Source organism: Nansenia antarctica (assembly GCF_963989245.1).
Source record: "Nansenia antarctica genome assembly, chromosome: 19".
Lineage (NCBI taxonomy): Eukaryota > Metazoa > Chordata > Actinopteri > Argentiniformes > Microstomatidae > Nansenia > Nansenia antarctica.
In genome coordinates, this window is record NC_137692.1 from 6,471,862 (window position 1) to 6,497,330 (window position 25,469).

General features: G+C 41.6%; 1 protein-coding gene across 1 annotated transcript in view; it reads left to right on the forward strand.

Annotated features, from left to right (window-relative positions):
• The window catches only part of vipr1b (vasoactive intestinal peptide receptor 1b), a gene marked incomplete at both ends in the record, with an annotated part of 70,288 nt that extends 64,474 nt beyond the window's left edge, over window positions 1-5,814 (forward strand). Inside the window, 4 exons of the mRNA XM_080548904.1 lie at window positions 1,983-2,074; window positions 2,908-3,037; window positions 3,699-3,740; window positions 5,617-5,814. Coding sequence (XP_080405030.1) covers window positions 1,983-2,074; window positions 2,908-3,037; window positions 3,699-3,740; window positions 5,617-5,814 — 462 coding nt within the window. The remainder of the gene's footprint in view (window positions 1-1,982; window positions 2,075-2,907; window positions 3,038-3,698; window positions 3,741-5,616) is intronic.
• Between the last annotated feature and the right edge of the window lie 19,655 nt (window positions 5,815-25,469).

A 25,469-nucleotide genomic window follows, 5' to 3' on the forward strand; every position in this document is an offset into this window, starting at 1 on the left:
TGGTATAATGTGTTCAAACCTCTTAGTTTTTGTTAGGACCCTAGCAGCGGCATTTGGATGACCTGCAATTTACGAACAGTTTAGATAGGCCTGTTAGTAGACCATTACAATAATCAAGTCTACTCGAAAAAAATGCATGGATGAGCTTTTCACGGTCTTGTTTGGACATGAAACCTCTCATCTTGTTATGTTTTTCAGGTGATAGTAGGCTGATTTAGTTATCGAGTTTATGTGGCTTTTGAAGTTTAGATTGGAGACTAGAATTACACCAAGATTTCTGACCCGTTTTTTAGTTTGGAGAGAGAGAAAATCAAGTTTTGCACTGACTTTTGATCTTTTGTCAGGTGCACCGAATACAATTGTCCTTGTTTAGTTGGAGGAAGTTTTGTGTCATCCAGGCGTTTATTTGTTCAATGCAATTACAGAGATTGTCGATTATTTTTGGGGCTATAGTCGTTCGGTGAGAGGGCTATGTAGATTTGAGTGTCATTGCATAGTTGTGGTAGGCAATTTTGTTCTTTTTTATGATGTGTCCCAATGGAAGCATGTAGAGACTGAATAGGAGGGGGCCAAGGATTTGCCCCCTCACGTCATTTTAATTTTGTCGGACACAAAGTTGCCAATGTGTAGTAGCTTCTGTCCTGTAGGTAGGATCTAAACCAGTTTAGGGCAGTGCACGAAAGTCCTACCCAGGTTTTTAGTCTATCTATTAGAATGTTGTGGTCTGCAGTGTCAAAGGCAGCGCTAAGGTCTAGTAGTACCAAAACGGACTTTTCCCGAGTCAGTGTTTACACGAAAGTCATTAAGGACAGTTTCAGTGCTGATTGAAAGTCATCGAAGAGATCATTTTGGGGCAAATAATTGCTAAGTTGATCGTGGGCAACTATTTAAATTATTTTTCCCTTAGAGGAAAGGTTTGATATGGGTCTGTAGTTGTTTAGTTAGTGTTGATTATTTAGTTCGCTTGCCACGCAGCTAACTGTTGTTGTTGTTTTGTTTTGGCAGAGCGATTGAGTGGGAGAGGTGTGTGTGTGTGTGTGAAGTGGGGAAGGAGAAAGAAAGAGAGAAGCCTGAAAGTTTGAGGTAAAGAGAGGGAGAGGGAGAGGGAGAGGGAGTGGGAGAGGTAAATAAATAAACAAGGAGTTGAATGGCAGTTTGGAAGTTGTCAGTCATCTGAAGCCAAACATGTTTTGGCTTTTTATGAGGGCTGGGATCCACTCTGAACACTGAAGTAGGGGCTGATAGTGAGAGTAAGAGTGTGGAGTATGGTACAAACCAGGCAGTTCAGTAGGTCGTCCCCTCCTTCATTATTGATGTCCTGATAGTGTTTTTTGCTGCCAGCTCCTGGTTTTATTACATGGCAGCAAAATGTTGACGAAACTTCTTCTTTTTTTTCTTCATGTTTACGCTACAGGAGACTGGTATCATTAGGTGTACTGTTAGATCTCCCTGGACAGTGGTTGTGCTACTACAGCACTTACTGTCGGTCCAGCAGGGGAGGCTGGTGTAAACAGAGATGGGAAGACAGGCTCATTACAATGCTCTGTCTGACCTGGTTGATCTACTCTAATACCACTGTGGGCCCAGAGCCCAGAGGCCCACAGGGCGGCTCACAGCTATTCAATTAAACATTTGACTAATTTAATGATATATGTTTGTAAAGCTTCCCTTGTGTACTCTGGACGATTCACTTAATTAGAGTGAGCATCTGCTGTTAGATGCCCGATGGAAATGCAAAATGGTTTTGGTACGATGAAAGGTGACAAAGTCACAAGAAGAATTTATACAGTCATCTAGTTTTTCAGAATAAGATATCAAATGCGGTATGTTTGTGTGGGAAGTACTGTAGTGTTTACAGCACTGTTAACAAGGCATAGCACAAATCACCCACACAAAACTGTGATTATGGTCCTGAAAGCATGTTCCACCTCTACTTCTACAGTATCTGCCTGATTACGGCACTAACACCCTATCTCCAACAGATGAACTTCATCCTCTTCATCTGCATCATCCGAATACTTCGCCAGAAGATCAACTGCCCAGATATAGGAAGAAACGAGTCCAACCAATATTCGTGAGTGTAGCCCTTAAAACACATCTGTTCACCAAGGCCTTTGGCCCCTAGTCAATGTTTCAGTTTTGCTTTGTTTGTTTTCTGTTTTGTCTGACTGATCATTTCCCTTATTATAATAATAGAAATTAAAGTTATTATTATTATAAGCGTCCTTGGTTTTTTTGAAAGGCGCTATAGAAATTAAAGTTATTATGATTATTATTGTATGATCTGCTGTGTTGTTTTCCTGTCATAGAGCCCAGTATATTTCTGCTATTTGGATTATTCCTACTAGCTTAGATTTTGTGTTCTCAGCATTCTGGTGATGGTAAATGCCTTTGCCCAGCCCTGGGACCTATGGCTAAGAAACCGATCTGAACCCCATGTTCTCCATTGAGGACAAATCTACAGCATTTATGAGAGTGGGAAACACTGCTACCTGTTCATGTGTCACCTCGTAACCATACTTAAGTCGAGGCTTTTATGCTCCGAGCAACTAAATGTACAGTGAACCTTTCCATTCGACTACCAATGGACTACTCATCATCGCCCGAATCATCACGCTGTTGTGAAACTTCAGCTGCAGACTTCTTATTACACACTTTGATTTAGTGCTGTGTGTTTAAGTGCCTTTCCATGATGGAGGGCTCTCATAAGCCGGTCATAATGCATTAGCACCCGCTATTTCCCCCCCGCCACCTCTAATTGTGTTTCTGCCACACTTTAGCCCCTTGTGTCAGACTGTTTAATGATATGGGGTGCTTTGTAGCAGCCTTTCCTCACTGGTGTTGTGGTGTATGTCGAAAAAGTCATAAATAAAGCTTGATCTGTGTTCTTTGTTTTTTCCTGTGCAGGAGATTAGCTAAATCCACGCTGCTCTTAATTCCTTTGTTCGGGATCAACTTCATCGTATTTGCATTCATCCCAGAGCAAGTCAAAACAGAGCTCCGCATGGTGTTTGACCTCATTCTAGGCTCCTTTCAGGTATGTGAGGTGATACTCTGATTGTAATGAACCAGTATGTAATGTAATTATACTACTGTTCTCTAAGACAAACATGTCGGTGTGGATGCGTACGTGTATCCAACAAATTAATGAGATTTGAGTGACAATGAAACCATTTTTTTTTTTTTTTACCATAAAAGTCTCAGGAAGTTCATTCGAGGCCCAAAGCGCCAGCTGTCAACAGTGTGATGGGAGTGTTTCTGTTTAACATACCTTGGCAGATCTCCTGGCATTTGCTAGTTAATTCACCCCCTGTGTTTCTGCTTGAAACCCTGGTGTTATTCTGGTCCATGACATAATCAGAGAAGTGATGTAGAGAGAGCAGCCAGACGGCCAACACCATCCCTCCACCACATCCCTCAGATCTCCATCAGATCTGCCCCTCTCAATGCTACTAATGAGTCAAAATAATGTCTTATTTTCACCCTAGCGAGGCCTCAGCTCTTCATTAAAGTGCTATGAATTGGATATTCCAAAATGCATGCAATTCATATTCATCATACTCATGTATTTATGTATCTAAGAGAATATTCATTCCTATTTCTAGGCTTATTGTAGACACAGAAGATGTCTACAATACAGGCCTACATGTTCACAACACTTACGGGTAATTCACGTTCTGTTCTTGTCTGCCCTTCAGGGTTTCGTGGTCGCTGTGCTGTACTGCTTCTTGAACGGAGAGGTAGGAACCACCCCTACTACCAAGTAAACACTGTGTATGGAAAACACATAGCTGCAACCCCTACTTCCCCGCTAGTATTGACAGCAGGGTGCTCTGGTGTTTCTCACTCTGGACGTGGTTTGCCGGTGAACCCCCCAGCAGCATTCTGCACACACTCACACACACAGGGTAACCGGCAGGGTTTGAACCTGGGACCTTCCACATGGATGCTAAACCCTACAGACACCCCTCAAACATCACACAGCTGAAAGAATTATCCACGGAGAAGTGGGCAAAACCTTCTCCCAGTCAATGTCAGAGACAGTTATAGGTAGACAGTTATAGTAAATGTTTAATTGGGTTTATTTATTAACCAAAGGTTGCCATAGCAGCTATGAGGGCATAGGGGGTCCTAACTCCTCAGAGGGATTGGCATCTTTGTTCATTTTTCGTTAAATAAATGATAACTAAGTTTCATTGTTTTTGGTACAATTACATCACATGTATCTATAGATATTGTTTGAAAGAATGTCCATATTTCTTAAAAAATAACTAAATATTTCATGGGATGTCCTAATATTTTCACATGACTGTATTCTCCTCCTGCTGTCCTGCAGGGTGGGAAGGCTGTAAAAAGTGCTGCTTCCTTGGCAGTCTTTTACTGTGATATTTGTGGATAGGTTTACTGTGGAGAGCTAAGTTATGTGGCCAGTGCTGGGCCAGATTTAATCACAGAGATGCGCTGTGGGGTGTGGCGGGAGTGTGTGCTAGCTGAATTTTAATCCACAGTGATTTAATGAGCTTCCCCAGGGATTCATTTTAAGTTCAGGGGCAAGCTTAAAGAGACAGTTCACTTTTGACCTTATCTTATAACAGTTTGACAGTGCTTGGAAATAAGTCAAATGTGCAATAATTTATTTAGCTTTATGCTTTTTAATTCTAGTAGTTTAGTTTTTTTGTTTTCCGTTATATTCACTATCGTTGCTGTTTTGCGCATATTTGAAATAAACATCTCAATCGCAATAGCTCTGGAAGCTTGATAGCTTAAAAACATCCTATGGACCTAGAAAGTCAAGAACCTAAGAAGATGTATAGTTGTTTTAAAGAAACTATTTAGCATTAGGGACGGATGGGACCATTAGCGGTGGATCTCAATCAACTTCAATCCAGATACTACTGTGAAAACATCCTCAAAAAATCTCAATCATCAGAAGTGTTTTCTGTTATATGCAGGGTTCCCGCGCTAGTCTTAAAAAGCCGTAAAGTCTAAAATCCAGCAATCCGACTCATAAGGCCTAAAAAGGTCTTACATTTCAGTTATTCGGTCTTAAAAATGAGATCCTGCAAGGAAATCAGTCCGACCACATCTATTTATGTGGAAATTAATCAATCTGGAACCCAAAAAATGCCAATTCGCTTCCTTTTTTGTCTGTATGGCAGTGAAATCCCTAATTTCATCACCTCGAGGATGACAAAAAGCTATCATGGTGTCGCGAATAGGTCTACATTTATATTCAAATAGGTCTAAAAAAGGTCTAAAAAGGTCTTAAATTTGACTTGTTGAAACTTGTAGGAACCCCGTATATGTAACAACATACTGCTTTGGTGGTAACCCATCCCTCTATCCCTTCTCTTTGGTGGTAACCCCTCCCTCTATCCCTTCTCTTTGGTAGTAACTCATCCCTCTATCCCTTCTCTTTGGTGGTAACTCATCCCTCTATCCCTTCTCTTTGGTGGTAACTCATCCCTCTATCCCTTCTCCTTGGTGGTAACCCCTCCCTCTATCCCTTCTCTTTGGTGGTAACCCCTCCCTCTATCCCTTCTCTTTGGTGGTAACTCATCCCTCTATCCCTTCTCTTTGGTGGTAACTCATCCCTCTATCCCTTCTCCTGCCCAGGTCCAGGCTGAGATCAAGCGGAAGTGGAGAAGGTGGCACCTGCAGAGGTACATGGGCTCTTCTGACACCAAGTACCAGCACCCGTCCATGGGCAGCAACGGCACCAACTTCAGCACTCAGATCTCCATGCTGACCCGCTGCAGCCCCAAGACACGCCGCGCCTCCTCCTCCTGCCAAGACGACTCCTCTATGATCTGATCAAACACGCGCACACACACACGCACACACACTCTTTCTCTCACAAACACACACACACACACACACACACACACACACGCACACACACACACACACACACACACACACACACACACACACACATCCTCATCGCCATGCTCTCCCAGCTAAGGTCTCTAGGATATTGGGGAATGTTGGAGTGCTGGTTCTAGTTCGGTAGTTCATCTTCGAGGCTGAACTGTATGTTCCCTGACACAAGGAGCATGCGTTCTATGTACCATAGACATGACAACATTCCTGGACTGTTGCTGGAATTTGTTGTAGGGATAGAGTTCTTGGAACACTTAAAGAAACAGGACATGGGGGCGCTTAGGTGGCATAGCGGGTTAAGCGTCGACCATGTAACCGCAGGGTCCCCGGTTCGATTCCGGCCGGGGACATATCCTGCATGTCATCCCTCCTCTCTCTCTCACCCATCCTTCCTGTCATAATCTATACTGTCAAATAAAATTAAAAATATGAGTGGGACTGCCCCACTCAGAAAAAATATCTTAAAAAAAAAGAAACAGGACATGTCTATAGGAAAATATAGAGCCTTATTCCAAAGCGCTTTACAATGGTCTCTCATTCACACACCAATGGCGCAAGCTACCATGCAAGACACTGGCCCGCTCATTGGGAGCCATTTGGGGTTCAGTTTCTTGCCCAAGGACACCTTGACATGTGGCCAGCCGTGGCTCAAACCACCGATCTGCCAACCCTGCGCCACAGCCACCCCATCATAAGCACTGGAGGGACTGGAGATATAGAACCAAGGCCGGCGGTGGCTATGGGCAGGGTTAACATAATTATTTTCAGAATTTCTGATATTCCGGTGCCGTGTTTGAATGTTTAATTGCATATTTGTATTTACTGTAGGTCTATATACTATACTATCTATTTAGCTCTGCCCATAGCCACTGCCAGCCTTGCAGCCGCCCTCCCCCGTCATCTGCCTTGCTAATGCTAGCCAACCCTCCCCCGCCCCCAGCCCACCCAAGGTGTCGGTTCTGGCGGCGGGCCTGTATAGAACATCCTGACATGAGATATTAAACATTTACAAACTCAAGTACTGTTGGACAACTCTACATCTTTAAACAATAGTTAAAACGTCTTTTACAAGAGGTAGCAAATACCTTTCACTGCTTCATAAACTGGTCATTATTATTGCGGGGTAACATGGTGTGGAGGAGGGATTACCCACCATTAGGGGGGGTGACCGCGACAACAGTTTTTAAGGTACACAAAACATCACATACAGATGTTTCCTGGTTCCCAGGATTCCTACGCTGTGAATATCTAAGCTGTGACATTGATACTTTTTGAGATAGAGCTGTCTGAAGCTGGGCAGGCTTTTCTCAAGCTACTTTTGTATTTCCGAGCACGTGACGCATAGGCGACTCCTGATTGGTTAAAATCTCATGCTACCGACACACACACACACACACACACACACACACACACACACACACGTCACTTATAGAAGTAAACAAAACAGAACTGTAGATACCAGTTAGTCTGTGGGAAGAGACAAAAACAATGTGAGTGTACCTGCTCTCCAGCAGGACACTTCATTTATATACATGTTTTATGAACGAGGCTTCAGCCCAGCCAGAGTGATGCTGAGATGGAGATGGTTTGGAGTATACAGTAAATGCCCTTTCCTGCACTATCATTGTCACAAAGGACCATTGTCCTTGCCTTCCCTGTCATCATATTCATGCTCTCTGTGCAGTGTGATTGTGTGTCTGGATTATGTCTGACTCTCCATGCCACCATGCTACGCTCCCTGACATTCTCACTGATGAGTGCCTGGTTTCAGTGGGTTATGACGTGTTTCAAAACACTGTCAGGGGCAAAATATGCCTTTAGACTAGTCATTGTTCTTTGAGGTTTACGTTGTTGGAGGTGAGATTTAACAATCGAACAATAGTTTGAGTTAATACTATTCAACTGATACCAAGGCTTATCAATAATGTCCAGATAATGACAATGCTTTCTTACCCTGCTCCCATTGTATAGTCAGTGCAAGTGTACATACATGTGTCTGTGTTGACAACACAATCTCTATCTGACACATGTATACAACACAGTCTCTATCTGGCACATGAGCACTGCTAAACAGAAGGCTTCGTAATTTAATTAATAATTTTGCCATTTAGCAGACGCTTTTAATCCAAAGCGACTTACAATTACGAATTACAGGGACATTCCCCCTGGAGTAACTGAGGGCTAAGTGCCTTACTCAAGGACACACTAGGAGTGGTGTGGTTTCAGGCGGGATTTTAACTCACAACCTTCCGATCACAAGTCCAACTCACTATCCACTAGACCACCACTACCCCGCTTCGTCAGTTCCATAATGAGGAGTCAAACATGTTCAGATACTCTGTTCAGATACGTCTTTCAGACTCTTTCGTGGTGGTGCTAAAATGCTCTAAATCTATTTTTAGTGTTAGCTGTTAAACCTGCCACGTCAGGAGAGACAGTTGGGGTTATGTAAAGCAGAGCGAAGCGACCAAGGTGGGCAGCCCTGTCAGACAGATGTTCTTGTTGTGCTCTTCAGCTTACAAGGTTAGACTTGCCGCCAACTCTTTAGTTGTTCACAGATAGAAGGTCAAGTCAAACCTCGGCTAGGAAAGAACAATCATCTCAACACCAAGCCTCTTGGCCTCTTGCGTGCGTCTAAAAGGACAATCCACTCCGCTTGAGCTTGTCAGATAAAGACAGTTGACAAGGTGTTTACATTCCAGTTAACACATTCCACTTACGTTGCATTTGAATCATTTGAAACTATTTCTTGTTGGTGATTTTGATCATGAAAAAAGCTTGAAGCCTCAAATCATCGTCCCCTCACTGTTTTGTGTCTGCTGTTGTCTTTTCAGTATAATGTACATGTGAACCAGCCATAGTACCTCTCATACTGTTTCATGATGAAGAATGTACACTCTTACAGTGCTCAAGCTTACTATGTTGTATAGTTTATTAGTGTTTTATAATAATACGTGTGGCATGGTGCTTGTGTATCATGTGACATTATATTGCGAATAGTGGAAGAGCACAATGGGTTAATGTCTATTTTACTTGTGCAGTGAAATGTCCAGTATTAAATACTGTATGTATTCACGTGTTGGTTGACAACGTTCAAATGACTGTGTTGGAACTGGATGTTGTGCAATTGAATTGTACATTTCTATATTGTCTCTTTGTTGGTGATTGTGTTTAGTGTCAAATGCATGCATCACAAGTAACATTATGTAACTGTATTTATTTGTACATACCATACTGATGTAATCACTAAAAGTGCACCATGAGTGGTTATGAACTTGCGTTATCTATCACAAAATCACTCTTTATTTTTATATTTTATGTACAATATATGTAAATAATTGGCAGTATATTGGCAGACAACAGCATTTTCCATGAGGGTTTTACATTGGTGGTTCACCACTCAAACCATTAAAATAAACTGTTTGAAGAACCACTGAGGGCTTGTTTAGTTTGTTGTGTGATTGTGCGTGTGGGTGATGCATGGAAAGGGTTAAAAATTATTAGTGCAGCACATTCTAGCTTTTTTGGGGGGTGGGGGGGCACACAAACTGAGCAGTGTTAAGAATGTGATTTAACACTAGAACAGCTGTGCCCTTTTCACCTACTATAAGAGCCGCCTCATGGGGTCAAATGACCATAGTCTTTACAATGGAAAGCTGCTATTTACACACAACGACCACTTGTTGGCCGCCTTGTAAATCAGCCTGCCTCCAACACAGAAAAACTGCAAAATAGCTTTATACTAGCTTATACTGATGTGATTTTGAAAATGTAAGGATACTGGATGGTAGAACGCACATATCTAGGAAAAGTCATGAAAGGAGGGTCCTGAAATTTCATTGAGTGCAAAGCTATAATAACAAACAAATGACCCCACCCATGGCTGTTCTAGTGTTAAGCCCAGTACACATAAGGATTTTCAAAATCTTAACAGATTTTTTATCTGAGAGAGACCCCTCACATGAAGATAAAAAATCTTGGATTGAACAGCCTTGATCGTATTGTGTGTGGTGTGCGCCAATATTCCCATTTCAGCACACCCCATACATAAAGATTATCGTTACGACAGTCTAGCCACATCTTATCCACGACCCCATATTTGGGGGAAAAGTCGGGTCTATGTTTAATATAACAGATATAAAGGGCTTACTTTTATCAATAATGTTCATCGATATCGCAAACGATTAATTAGATTCCATTCTAAACGTCCATATCATTTTTTTCATCGCCCGTAAATACAGTGTGAGTCACAAGCCCTTGTTTACAGCTACGTCACATAGGAAAACCAATGCTTGGTTTCAACCCCCGGATTTCCATATCATTGGTCCTCGAAAGTAGCCTCTGCTCGATTCTATTGACTCTGACGCTTCAAATGAGTGGTCAATCATGACATTTTGACCAATGGGTTCGGGAGAAAATTCACTGCGTAAACGGCGCGTCACGAAGCTGGTGTGAAAACGAGGCCGTTGCGCAATAGGAGCGCACAGAAAACCGCTCAGGAGAGCCCTGCTGGATGGAAACAGAGTCTAAACAGTTGGATTTGGATGCAATTTATACCTATAGTGATATGTCAATGTCAATATAATACATTTTACAGTCTTGATACATGAGAAAGTCTGATACACTGATGGTGCCAAAATGTCTCCAAATGGCACAATTTGGTTGTCCGCCTAAACATACCTGTACTAAAACAGGTACAAAGTTGCATTGGCTGACATTACTAGCATCTAATTTCGCACAAGTACTCATCAGACCCTGGAGTACTGATTCCTAGATGATTTGGGCTATAGGGTCAGGTTTCCAAGCTGATATTCACTCTAAAAGCTGTTGTATTTTTAGGCGGAGAGTGAATTTGAGATTTTTCACAATGTTCTAGCTCTATTTACTCTGACACAGTAACATATATTTTGATTCGGACACTTCACTTCAGTCACCCCACAGGTGTTAGCTTTCATTTGATACCAAGATCATTATGAAGGCCCTTGTGATTGTGGAGATATTCTATATTCACTGTGGGCATGTGATTTTGAGCAGAAAACCAGAAAAATGGCATCGATAAGAACAGGCTAGAGTCTCGTTCCCCAAGCCAGAAATCTCGCGTGATCAAACGTGATCTAACGTAGTACTCTGACTGACCTGTACGAGGCAGCCATGTGTGACACATAAAGTGCCAAAGAACGAAAAGAAGTCAGCTCGCTTCTTGATTGGCTACATTCCATCCACGTCACAATTGGACTCGCGAGCAGGGTTGCCAGATGGGATTGACATTTTCCACCCTAACCACAGTCTAAAACTGCTAATTCCACTTGAATATGTGACGCGATCTGGTGGATTGATCAAAGAGGGGGCAAAGTCATTTTTCTGTTTTTTACATATGCTTAAACTACAGATTGTAAGCTTTCAAATGATGTGTCATACATAGACATCGGGAAAAAATGTAAGACAACATGAGTATTTGAAACTTGTTAACCCTGAAAACTAAATCCTGAGGAAACGGCTTTGAAAGATTTGGGACTTTTTCACACCTTCACACCGGCAGGTAATGGGCGGTAACAATAGCTGGTCAACCCCACCCCCAACCACTCCCCCTCTAGATTGACCGCTATCAGCTGTCAATACTGGTCACTGGGTCAGACAGCTATAGTTTTTCAGCTATAACATTATTACCTAGCAAGGTATTACCTAAGCTAATTACCCAGCTTATTATTATTTATGGTTGTTGTAACTGTTATTGTTAGTCTTTTAATGACACAAAAAAGTCTTCAATCAGAATCAGAATCTATTTTACAGTACACAAGAATAAAAATATTTTGCTTTGGTTCTTCAACAAGGTACATAGTCACAATAATAAGTAATAAAGTGATAAGTATAAGTGATGGTAGTCGCACTACAGCAGAACAATAGTGCGACAAGCTGTGCAAAGTACAATCAGTGTGCAAACATTAGTGTTAGTCACTGGGTCAGATAGACTTTTCAAAGAGAAGTTTACAGTACTTAGCTAGATATTGCTAACATTATCACCTATCAATGTTATTACTGTAGCTAATTAGCCAGCTTATTATTATGGAGGCATTAAGAGTAATTTGCTGATGTCTTGTGCTGGAAATAGTGTAGTGCTCAGTAGTCAATGTCCAGCCTTATAGTTCAACATACAACAGACTATACATTCTGTCCAGCAAATGTCAGCCTTATAGTTCAACATACAACAGACTATACACAGGTAAGCATGCAAGGTCTGTGAATTGACTATCAGTAGCTAATAAATCATGACACAGTTCAAAATGCTGTATCTATGCCCAACTGTTCTTGTTATTCAACAAAATATTGCCAGAGTGTGTGGTGTACTTCAATGAGCACTCGGCTCTGAGTTAGACAGTCATGTTCTGAGCTGCTGTGTCTGGTGGGGTGGGGGGCATCAAAGCTGCAACAGAAAGAAGATAGTACATTAAAATATTGCCGCCCTGAACACAGCAAAGACCTAGGTTCTGGGCCCTGGACAGTCTGGACGGATTGATGGCAGCTGCTGGACTGAAAAAATCAGGTGTAGTGCTGAGGCACAAATATGTAAATTTCTAGCCTGCAAACTGCGACACTTTAAATAAATGTGCAATAACACTATGTGCAATATGACAACCCTAGTCGTCTATCTGTACAGTATAGTATAGTGGATAGTGTACATAGCCTTTATTTATGTAAACCAGCTCCTTCCCTTCTTGTGTTTTTTTAAAGTTTTTTTTTCTTTTCTTTCCTAGCACCAGGGGAGCCACCCCTCCTAAATAGTAACTCCAGGTAGTAGATGAGGGTCAGTGGACCGAAGGGAGAAGGTCATAATAGAAAAAAGAGGAAGAGAAGAAAAACATTACATGTATTGAAAATCATCAGAGTAGTGTGTTTGGCATTAGCCAACTAGCGGCTAGCTCGTTTCTAACAAAGAAAGCACATGTTTTTAAACTTTTAACATTTCTGTAATCTATTACACTTGACATGTTACAGTATTCCAGTATTACACACTGAACATGAGTCTTACAACTTGTACAACGTAGACATAGTACTAACCGTACTTACAACATAGACAGAATACCGAGCTACAATGCTAGCATGCTAACAATCTTCAGCTTACAGACTGAACTGGTTTCAGTTAGTTGCTCGTGGGTAATAATAAAGAAATGTCTAAATACACGAACACACTGGTTTCAACTAGTAACTAACAACTAACTTAACTAACAGAGGCATGTACATACATAGAAGATCTTACCTTAGACTCTAGAGTCTAGTCGAACACATTCTGGTGTAAACAAAGCAGCGCGCTGCTTCCTGCATGTGGCTTTTTATCCCTCCCCCTCGCCCAGCTATTGGCTATGTCGATTGAGCTCACAGCCATTCACACCGATTGTTGTTGTTAGCTGGGCTCACGTTCCCGCCCCCAAGCTTCTCAAACTCATCTCATAAAACAAGCTTATTTTGAAGACTTATTACACGTATTTAATTAAATGAAAACTGCTCGAAAAAATAACGAGTGGGTACTTCACAACTTCAAGGTGCGTCTTATTACAAAAAAAGTAAATCAGATTTTTTTGCATTGAAAAATTAGAACGCAGATTTAAGGCATTCGCACTTTGCGCCCGTTTTGCACTTCGATGACGTTGCGCCACATATTCCAATTGAATATTTACGATTGGCAGCCCCGACCATTTTCCGAGCAGATTGTCGGGAGCAATTGACTCTTAACACACCTCACACCACAGGATAATCTTGTAGAATAATCTTTAGAGCCATCCGATAATCGGGCGTTGGCTGTCCTTGGTCGGAAGGGGGAAAATCGCCCCAAAATCGGCCAGATTATCTTTATGTGTGTACCCGGCTTTAATGACCCCACCATGGCTGTTGTAGTGTTAATGACCCCACCATGGCTGTTGTAGTGTTAATGACCCCACCCATGGCTGTTCTAATGTTAATGACCCCACCCATGGCTGTTCTAGTGTTAATGACCCCACCCATGGTTGTTCTAGGGTTAATGACCCCACCCATGGCTGTTCTAGTGTTAAAGACCCCACCCACGGTTGTTCTAGTGTTAATGACCCCACCCATGGCTGTTCTAGTGTTAATGACCCCACCCATGGCTGTTCTAGTGTTAATGACACCACCCACGGCTGTTGTAGTGTTAATGACCCCACCCATGGCTGTTCTAGTGTTAATGACCCCACCCACGGCTATTCTAGTGTTAATGACCCCACCCACAGCTGTTCTAGTGTTAATGACCCCACCCACAGCTGTTCTAGTTAACCTAACTAAAACTCAGTTAACCTATCATGAACAGAGAATAAGACTGAATCACTGAGAACTTTTGCTGCATTAATGTGTGCCTTCCAGGGACATTATGCCATGTAATGAATATGTTCCCTAAGTAATAAATGAATACATAATAATAAATAAATAAATCAAGCTTAATTAGAGACTGTGTTTCTGTCAGCGCTGCAGGCTGAACACTGCTATTCCTCTGTGTCCCAGCTCCTAGTATCTTGAGGTTTGAGGTTTTTATGTAAATGTGTCAGCCTTTTGTCTGTAGATGCAAGCAATCATTGGTGGTTGAGTGTTGCAATACTTTTAAAAAAACAAATAAATAAAAAAGAGTACATTGTATTTTCTAAATTCTGTTTTTGCCATTCCACTCATCTCATTATTTTGTACATCCCTACTGACCCCATGTAAGACCCCCACATCCCTACTGACCCCATGTAAGACCCCCACCCCCCCCCGCCTCTCACATCTAGTATTCCCCATTGTTTGGACCATAAAGGGTGGTCCTTTTGCTCAAGCTGTTTCAGCCCATTGTATGACTACCACTCTGTTTAAACACACAGGGTGTGGTACACGTCTCTATCAGCCTCTCTGACTTGTTTGTTATTCTTTTAGACTTCCACCTTTTAAATCAATCAAGTCAGTGAGCTGCATCATTTCGAGGGCTGCGTATCGTCATGTTCTTTCCCATTCAGCCTCCAGGTAATATGAAGGGTTTTGATAGGGAACACTCAGTCTTGGTAATCTCATATGGGCCAATAGTGCTCTGTCCAGTTTAAACAAGCATAATGTGAAGGACACAATACTTACTGAGTGGTGAGGGTTGTCTTCCCACAAAAGGCTTTATTGTTTTCATTTCACAAATTCCTAGAAGATAGGCTTAGAGATATCCTCCCAGTCATGTCTAAATGCTAATAGTTGGCCAAGGCCTGATGAATTCGTGACATGACTCTCTTGTTGTCTACACAGTGTTTACGCACCCTTACAGTCCAGAACAAAGCGATATGTATTCAAGCTGGGTTGACCAAACACTCAGTTAAAACAAAGTACTGGGTGGAGGTCAGTTCAACTGAACTGTATTTTATTTATTTATTTAACCTTTATTCAACCAGGAAGTCCCTTGAGATTAAAACCTATTTTTCAAGGGAGACCTGGCCACAGTAGCACACCAGTACAAGGTTACACAATTGGAGATTAAAGCACAATAAAAACAGACAAGGGACAACAGATAAATATTACAAAATCCATCTTAGGAATAGCAATTGCACTCTTCTGCTACACAGTTCTTAATCAGAGCTTTGAACTCTCCCAGGGAGACGAGATTATTAAGATGTAGTGTGTTCTGGAGGTTATTCCCTGACCAGGGCGCAAAATAAGAGAAAGCTGCTCTGCCAAGTTGTGATCAAATCCTGGTTACCCAGTAGAACAACCATCTAGACCTGGGTACCTGGTAGAACAACCATCTAGACCTGGGTACCTGGTAGAACAACCATCTAGACCTGGGTACCTGGTAGAACAACCATCTAGACCTGGGTACCTGGTAGAACAACCATCTAGACCTGGGTACCTGGTAGAACAACCATCTAGACCTGGGTACCTGGTAGAACAACCATCTAGACCTGTGTACCTGGTAGAACAGCCATCTAGACCTGGGTACCTGGAGCGAAAATCATAACAGCTGTTGGTGAGTGACATGAGATTACATAGATATGAAGGGAGTTTTGTAAGTAAAGATGCACCAGTGATGCTGTCTCCTTAGGCTTGATGAAGGCCAGCAAACCACATCATAAAGTACACAGTGATGTGTATGGGACAATGAGTTGGATATAAAGCATAAGAGAACTGTGATACACAGTCTAGGTGTAGAGGTGTAAAGGTGTAGAGGTGTAGAGGTGTAGAGGTAGAGGTGTAGAGGTGTAGAGGTGTAGAGGTGTAGAGGTGTAGAGGTGTAGAGGTGTAGAGGTAGAGAGGTGTAGAGGTGTAGAGGTGTAGAGGTGTAGAGGTAGAGGTGTAGAGGTGTAGAGGTGTAGAGGTAGAGGTGTAGAGGTGTAGAGGTGTAGAGGTGTAGAGGTGTAGAGGTGTAGAGGTGTAGAGGTGTAGAGGTGTAGAGGTAGAGGTGTAGAGGTGTAGAGGTGTAGAGGTAGAGGTGTAGAGGTGTAGAGGGGGCAGGACACATGTAAATAATGTCCCCATAGTCTAGAACACTACAAATAATGTAGCCTGAACAAGTGTTTTCCTAACTGCAAAATTTCGATAATTTAGCCTAACCTTCAGTTTCTTTACTAGGTTCTTAATATGCACTCTAAAAGAGAGCCTGTCATCCACCCAAATACCCTATCTGGGAGTGAGCTATGGAAAAGATAATCAATTTGGTTTTCTTAGCATTGAGAACCAACTTCAGACCGTATAATGAGGCTTGCAGCTGTTTAAAGGCTGTCTGGAGCTCATCAACAGCCTGTCTCAGCGAAGAGGCAACTGTATTTTATCATCTGCATAAAGATAAACTTTAGCTGTAAAGTCCCAAAGTTATTTATAAAAATAGTAAGGGGCTAGAACTGAGCCTTGTGGGGACTCTCATATTAATCTCTTATTAAGACTAATGAGACTAGTTAAATGGGTTCCTGTAAGAATTGGGGTTCGCTCTATTGTTTGAGCGACCCTTTGGCGCCCCCTTTGGTGTATGTATGTATTTCTGTCTGTCCTAATGACTGTGATTGTTACCAGGGGTGAATGCTTATTCTTTGTCTACTTATGCTTCCCTGTGTCTTCCCTCTGTGTCAGTTGTTCGCTATGTCATGTGAGTTGTGTGTGTGCGTCCTCATAGCCTTCTCATTCCTCGCCTGTATGGAAGTACTGAGAGACTGGTGCTGAGATCATTGCCTTGCCTTGTGCTATTTAAGGGGTTTTGAATGAATGAATGATCTTTATTGTCATTGTCATCGTTGTTATTGTCATTGTCATCGTACCCCGTTTGGATGAACGGGAACTAACTCTAGGTGCTAACAATCAAACACAGTCCTAAGGTAATAAACAACAAGAATGAGACATAAATAGACATAAATAGGGGGATAAGTGATCGGCAGGAATCTGAGAATGTATCTATTGTGTAAACTTCTATACTTCTATACACTATATGGCCTATTCACAGGGGGGTATATAGACTGGGGGGAGTTAGCATGTAACTGTGTACTTTTATAAACATATAAACATATGAACTAGTAACTTATATACAGTATATGAACCCTAACACAATGTAAACATATTGCAGGGTTATAGAACATTGCACTATTCCCTTGGTTATTGCACAGTAGTTTCTCATATTGCACGGGGTTAGAGGGGGTTACAGAGGGGATTTTTTGTTTTGTTTTGCTTAGATCTTAGCCGAGTTTAGTGCACTTATGGCCCTGGGGAAGAAACTGAACTTAACTTAGTCTGCTAGTCTGGGTGGGCATGGTACAGAATGCCTTGATAGTCTTGAGATTTCATCGTGCCCTGCACAGATTCAAGGCTGTCAGACACAAAGCAGCCCCAAAACATAAGCGAGCCTCCTCCATGTTTCACAGTAGGTATGGTGTTCTTTTCAATTTAAAGTGAAATTCTTTAGTCTGTGAACATGGAGCTTGCCAAAAAGCTCCAGTTTTGACTCATCTGTCCAAAGGACGTTCTCCCAGAGTTGTGGCTTGTCAATAATACATCTTAGCAAATTCTAGTCTGGCTTTTTTATGTGAAGTCCTCCTGGGTCTTCTTCCATGGGATGGTGGATCAGACACTGACGTACCTTGACCTTGGAGTTCAGCTTGTACCTCTTTGGAAGTTGTCCTTGGCTCTTTTTCAACCATTCGCACTATCCTTCTGTTCAATCTGGGGTTGTTCTGGCGTCCAAGGAGGTTGGCTACAGTCCCATGGACCATAAACCTCTTAATAATATTTGCATCTGTAGTCACAGGAACATCAAGCTGCATGGAGATGGTCTTATAGCCTTTAACTTTAATATGCTTGTCTATAATTGTCTTTCTGATCTCCTCAGAGAACTCTCTCCTTTGCTTCCTCTGGTCCATGTTCAGTGTGGTGCACACGATGACACCAAACAGCAGTGACCACTTTTCTCCATTTACGGAAAATAGGCTAAATGACTGATTATAATATTGGAGATATGTGATACCAACTAAAGAAAACAGTTAGTTTGAAATATCACTATAATCCAATTATTTATAATATTTTCTAAGGGGTATCAACAAATCTGTCCAGGCCATTTTTAGAATATAATTGATCTCTTTAGCAATAATTGATCTCAGTTTCTTTGCTTTACTCTATGACATACCAAAGTCATGCAGGTATACATGAGAAAATTGCTTTTAATTTCAGCACTTTTCAGTAGGAATGAAGCATTGATTCAATGAGCTGTAAGGGTACCAACATATTTGTTCACACTGGCTCCTCGCTGGTGGAATGAGCTCCCCACGGCTGTCAGAACGGCAGAGTCACTACCCATCTTCCGTCGTAGACTGAAGACCCATCTCTTCAGGTTACATCTTAACTGCTCCTCCTGAGACATCTTCTGACCCTCACCACTACGTCTCCTAAAAGACACACGCTTTCCCCTCTACTGTGTCCCTAAGAACTTCTATTGCCCCCCTTGTACTGTTTCTCAGTTTCTCCAGTAAAAAAAAAAAAAGGTTTTAGTAGAAGGCGATAATAGGGAGAAGGTTTTTCCTTCTATCAGTGGCCCCGGGCCCGAGCTAGATTACTCTTCCTGCAACGAATGGTGGATTGATGATTCACATGCTTGGTATTCAAATGTATTGATTGTAAGTCGCTTTGGAATAAGGCGTCTGCTAAATGCCAAAAATGTAATGTAAATGTCTGTATATATATGGGAGACATTGGAATATTTACAACCATCGGGTATTACCATACTACTGCAATGGAACATGAATTTACACACAAATTAAAGACTTTGTGAAGAAGACCCCAACAACTATCACAATCTCTTGCACTGCTGCTGATTTTGCTCATCTGACTATTAGTATTTAATTTAATATGTTAAGAGTTGTAATAGACTCATGGTTTGGTTTTCATGAGATATAATCCCCCTGTGAGTTTCAATCCCCAATTTACCTGAGGTAATTCTGTTCTCTCAGCCTGGTTCACTGCCTCTGCCACTACCTGGAAGTGGATGGGAGGTCTTGCTGTGTTCAACACCTTTAAAAACCTGTAAATAATAAGAAAAGCATTCAGGATCAAAGCACCCTGGGCTGTAAACAGATTACCACACACACAACCTGCAATGCCTCTCTTTGATCAGCTGCCCTTGGGTTCCATATTGTATTACCTCCTGTTTTTTATCTGTCTGGTGGAAACTTGGCTGGTTACAATAGAATCTGACACTCATAGATAGCAGCTTAGAGGATATTGTAGTTACAAGATGGGCACTGGAAATAGTTATCAAGAAAATAGCAGTGCAGTTTGCATTTCATGTCAATGAGGTTGTTTTTGTTGTCTGTTTTGCTGTACACCTATAGATAACATTATAAAAGCATTTAGTTAGAATTGATAATATTCATCAACTTTACTTAGTGACATTTGTGATGCCCTATTTGGATATGGTATTGTGCTGTTTGAAACAAACTTTTCTCAGTTTACCTGTCAGTGTTTGAGTTTGCATTAGCTGGTGGGAGGAGGCTGGGAGGAGGCTGCTGGTGGGAGGAGGCTGGTAGGAGGCTGGGAGGAGGCTGGGAGGAGGCTGGGAGGAGGCTGCTGGTGGGAGGAGGCTGCTGGTGGGAGGGTGCTGGTGGGAGGAGGCTGCTGGTGGGAGGAGGCTGCTGGTGGGAGGAGGCTGCTGGTGGGAGGAGGCTGCATGTGGGAGGAGACTGCTGGTGGGAGGAGGCTGCTGGTGGGAGGAGGCTGCTGGTGGGAGGGGGCTGTTAGGAGGCCTCTGGTGGGAGGAGGCTGCTGGTGGGAGGAGGCTGTTAGGAGGCTGCTGGTGGGAGGAGGCTGCTGGTGGGAGGAGGATGCAGATAAGTAGCTGATCCCTGGTGGGACTCAGAATGTGAGACAGGTGTCAGAATGTGAGACAGGTGTCAGAATGTGAGACAGGTGTCAGAATGTGAGACAGGTATCTTGCCTTAATAGAGGAAAAGATGAATCGTCTTGATTCCAAAGGAGACCAGCAACAACAATATACAATAGACAATCAATGGATAAAATCAATAACGGTGATTAACATGATACTTTATATATATATATATATATAACATACTCTGCCAATTAAAACTTGAATATTAAACACATCTTGTCATAAGGGCATTGTATATTATTATATTCATGGATAACATTAGCTTTTAAATCATGTTAGTTCAGGTTAGGCTCTAAAATGAGTCAAATGTATCATTTCCTGTGAGACAGAGAGCATCAAAACATGATGGACAGATTACATCTCAAGAAGATCATATTGGCAGAAAGTTGTTTTTCTTAGATGATGGATCTGGTGGTACATAGTATTCACTTTGCTGGTCTTCTTTTTCCCAGAACACTGTTGACCCTGGGTTGACCCTGGTTTGACCCTGGTTTGAGTCGGTCAGCAATTGTAGCTTAAACAGCTTGAATAATGAATTTGCTAAAGTAGGGTGAAATTCTCCATGTGAAAACTTCCCTCATTATTAATCAGATTTTTGGAGGGTGCCAAATACCCCGTCAATAATTACGTGTTTACCCATTGCCAAAGTGCAGGTTAGAGGTTGTGTTTTAATTGACCCTGAGAACTAGAAACTTATTTATAAAAAATATTTATTGTGTCAGTGTATTTCATACCCAGAGTTGTGGTGACACTAGGTATAGGCAAGGCAAGGCAAGTTTATTTGTATAGCACATTTCATACAACAGGGGCAATTCAGTGCTTTACATACATTATACAAATATATTTTTTAAATACAGCAAGAGGAGCATAGTAAGAAAATAAAAATGACAATGAATAAAAGCAAATATAAGAAGTAAATAGATAAAATATGTAATAAGACAATAGTTAATGGGTAAAAGACATTGATAGAAGTGTTCTCTTGGAATGATTAGCTGATGTGTATTTTGGTCCAAGACCATTTTGTGATTTGTATGCAATTAGGAGTATTTTGAATTCAATTCTCTGTGAGACTGGTAGCCAGTGCAGGGATCTCAGGATTGGTGTATTGTGTTCAAACTTCTTTGTTTTTGTTAGGACCCTAGCAGCGCCGTTTAGCCAAACATCTGATTGTGTGGCGATGTGCTATAAGTAAGTTACGAGTATCTTGAGTTCTGACCTGTGTGTGTGTGTTTTGAGGTAGTACTGTAGGATCCGCAGAGATGCTGTTCTGGTACGTGTCAGAGAAGCTCTCATATACAGTGGGTACATGGGACAGTGAAGCATTCTTCTTCTTCTGTACTCCAACAGTTTGGATTTGAAGATTTCAGATCATTTTGTTTATCTAGAAGATAATCGTGTCATTTATACACTGAGAAGATGAAACAATACAAGCAGGATACAGCAGGATACTGTCATAACATCACTGTCATAAGACTAACATGTCTGATGTCATATTGAGTTGTTATGATCGGGTTGGGTCCTCTCAGATCTAGTGGTGAAGTTTGCAGGACAAGTTCACTATTTCAGTGTCTTAGACATTGGCTCTGAAAGCACAGTACAGTCGATTGCGCACCATACGATTAAGACAGACAGGGCTCTAAAACTGACCTGTAGACATAGGTCACAAACAGTGTATGAAATGTTGTGTATGAATACTTAATATTGTGCATTTGCTCCCTAGATTTAAGTGAGGGAGGCCATTCTACTGGCTGCCGTCAGAGCGACGCTGCACCACTTACAGAATGTCAACAGCCCTTAGATGTTTTAGTTGACCTTTGGCTAGATGTTAACTTTGCAACCCTGAGGGGGACCTATAACTCAGAGATTATATTGTTCCAAAAAAATGTTTCTTGCTACTTTGAATCATTTTAGAATCTTCAGTCTGTCTTACACCTCCTCCCTAGGTAAGTAAGTAAGTAAAGCTTTATTTATACAGCACCTTTCATACAAGAAATGCAGCTCAAAGTGCTTTACAACAGGACTAAGAACATGAAGTGAATATAATAAAAACATATACAAGCATAGAATGAATATAAAAGCAGGGGAAAACAGTCAAAAGAAAAGGTAAACATAAAATACAATAAAAAATCAATTTAAATAAGGGAAACAATGTACCGCTATCCATCTTATCTCTGAGTCTCTGTGTACGTTCTCAGTCGTTCTAGGTGTAAAACATCCACAGCTATGTCCAGTGATTTTATTCCCTATTACTCCCCAAAGAAGTGCCAAACCCAGAGGACAATCTTGGAGGCATGGATGTAAACGTTGACGTTATTACCACTACAGTTGAGTATCAACAAGACAAGACCCTGTAGGACAGTCGGGTACAGACTCTGAGGTGATTGGCTTCACACCGATGCCTCGTCCACTGGGGCTCAACAACATTCTCATCTTAATTGGGTGCAGCTTCCTCTGAAGTGTGGCGGCCGCCTTCCATCCCCCACTCCTCATTAATGCAAAGCTTAAGCAGCATGTGTTGGTCAGGTTGCACAGTGTGTGTTTGTTGACCTGCTACAGACTGTCTCCAATTTGACTTTCTCACCACACCACACACCACGCCATTATCTGCTGTTACCAGTGGAGGCTGGTGACTTCCAGAATTGAGGAGGCCAATTTTTTTCCGCTTGGAACAAATTTAAGAATATTAAATTGACTTGTAATAAAACGAAATCTACTACATTAAAAATAAAACTGTTCAATATATCCTAAATGTTGTCTACCTATTCGATGTATAAATCGCGCCAGAATCTCGCCGACTTCCGAGGTCATTTTAAGCCAAATGAGCTATTATTTTCAGGGATAATAGCCATGGGTGTTCTAGACGTGTCCTGCAAAGGACAAGTTGATAGGACACTCGTAGCCACTATGGCGAGTGTTTCTTTGACTGAAGTGACTGGCGAATTCTCAAAATGGCTTCATGTGATTGGACGAACAAAATGTCAATCTTTCAGCCCTGGACTCAATCCATGGTGAGGCCAGGCCTCCCTTGCCCACCCATTTTCAGTGATTTGGCCAATCACATATTGCCATGAAAAAAATTGCATTACATTGACTTCTATGAGAAACCACTTTCCTGGGGGAGGCCTCAATACAAACGGATAGGGATTCTGGCCTGTAGGTGCTTTACAATTGCAATATTGGGTTTTAGCCATGGAAAAATTCAGATTTATGAACAAAACAGAAATTATATTAATATATAAAAAATTAAAATACGTTTTTTGTTAAATAAATAAAATAAATATAATTATTGCTTTTTTAAATCTCTCTCTCTTCTCTCAAATTATTGACCCCTATACTTTCTTTTATTTATTTTTTATGTTTCTTTTTATTATTACTACTCGATCTTTTCAGTTTGTAAAGCGTCTTGTGACATGTGCTGCTGCTGATGTCACAATAGCAATCTGACCAGAGCTCTGACCCACTGCTCTGGTTCTGTTACCGAGGATGATGACAGAACTTGATTGTGATGTCATAGTTGTGTATATGTATTTATATATATGCAGTAGCTTTATACGCCACAAACAGTGTAGTACCAGACCACGAACCTGACAGTTACAAGAAAACTAATTGCAGTGGGATGGATATTCACAGAACAGAACCACAGAACCAGCCCCAGGGACAAGGACTCCACCTGAGTCCACAGAACCAGGCCCAGGGACAAGGACTCCACCTGAGTCCACAGAACCAGGCCCAGGGACAAGGTCATCTGAACAGACCTATCCTCCGTGCTGCTGGTGAGTACATTTCTTAAAGGTCCACTATATATATATATATATATATATATATATATATATATATATATATATATATATATATATATATACTGTATGCCTTGCCACATAAAGCTCTTCAGCATCTACTGATTAATACAGTTTATATAAATTCATTTTATTTGTGTTTCACACTCTAGTCTTCAAGTTCCAGCCAGCTGTCCCCACAGTCTCTGCTGCTGGTGAGTACATTTCTTAAAGGTGCTAAAACTATATAAATATAATGGAATTTGTATTATTTTAACTTATAAATGCATATGATATGTTGTGTCTAGCACTCTGCACTGTGTACTGGATGTAAGCGCTTCCACATTAAGTCCAGTGTATCTGCCACATTGTTTCACTCTACTGTATAACTTGCCACATGAAGATCATCAACATTTACTGATTAATATAGTTTATTTAAATTCGTTTTATTTGTATTTCACACTCTAGCCTTCCTGCCTGCCTCCAGCCGTGGACACGGTCCTGACTCCTTCATGGACTGGACTGCAGGACCTCAGCTGAGAGCTTCCCCTACAATCTCTGCTGCTGGTCAGGACATTTCTTAAAGGTCCACAATATATATATATATATATATAATAGTTTATTTAAACTAATTGTATTTGTATTTCACACTCTAGCCTTCTCGCCTGCCTCCAGCCGTGGACACGATGCTGACTCCTTCATGGATTGGAGTCTCATCTGACTCTGGGTGATGAGCCACTCACACGCTGGCCCGCCGTATCCGTGGAGAGCGCGCCTAAGATCAGACAAGAAACAACATAACCCCAAAGGCTCTTTTAAGAGCCACCTCAATATTTCTCAAAAGGATTTTTTCCATTAACTGCTCTTATAAGACGATAGATGGGTTAAAGTAGAATGAGATGGCAGAATGCCAGAGGGTACCATATGACAAGTCATAGCAGAACAGTTTTACTGTCACAAACTAGGAAAGGACTTGAAATCCCTCGCTGTCATGTGCGGAATGAGCTTTTAGTTGGGCTCCAGTCGTTTTGGGGGGGGCCAGGATATCCATATGACGACTACACATTTTACACGATAAGCGCACTGTTGCAATTTCGACGGCTTATGTCATATATTAGGCTATTTCTAATACTCCAAATCAAAATAATACTAAATGGTTTTACGCACAATGCGTTCCTTTGTACCACGTCCCTACGATCGAATTGCTTCACTGTATTAATCTCTCTCTCTCTCTCTCTCTCTCTCTCTCTCTCTCTCTCTCTCTCTCTCTCTCTCTCTCTCTCTCTCTCTCTCTCTCTCTCTCTCTCTCTCTCTCTCTCTCTCTCTCTCTCTCTCTCTCTCTCTCTCTCTCTCTCTCTCTCTCTCTCTCTCTCTCTCTCTCTCTCTCTCTCTCTCTCTCTCTCTCTCTCTCTCTCTCTCTCTCTCCTCTGTGGGGA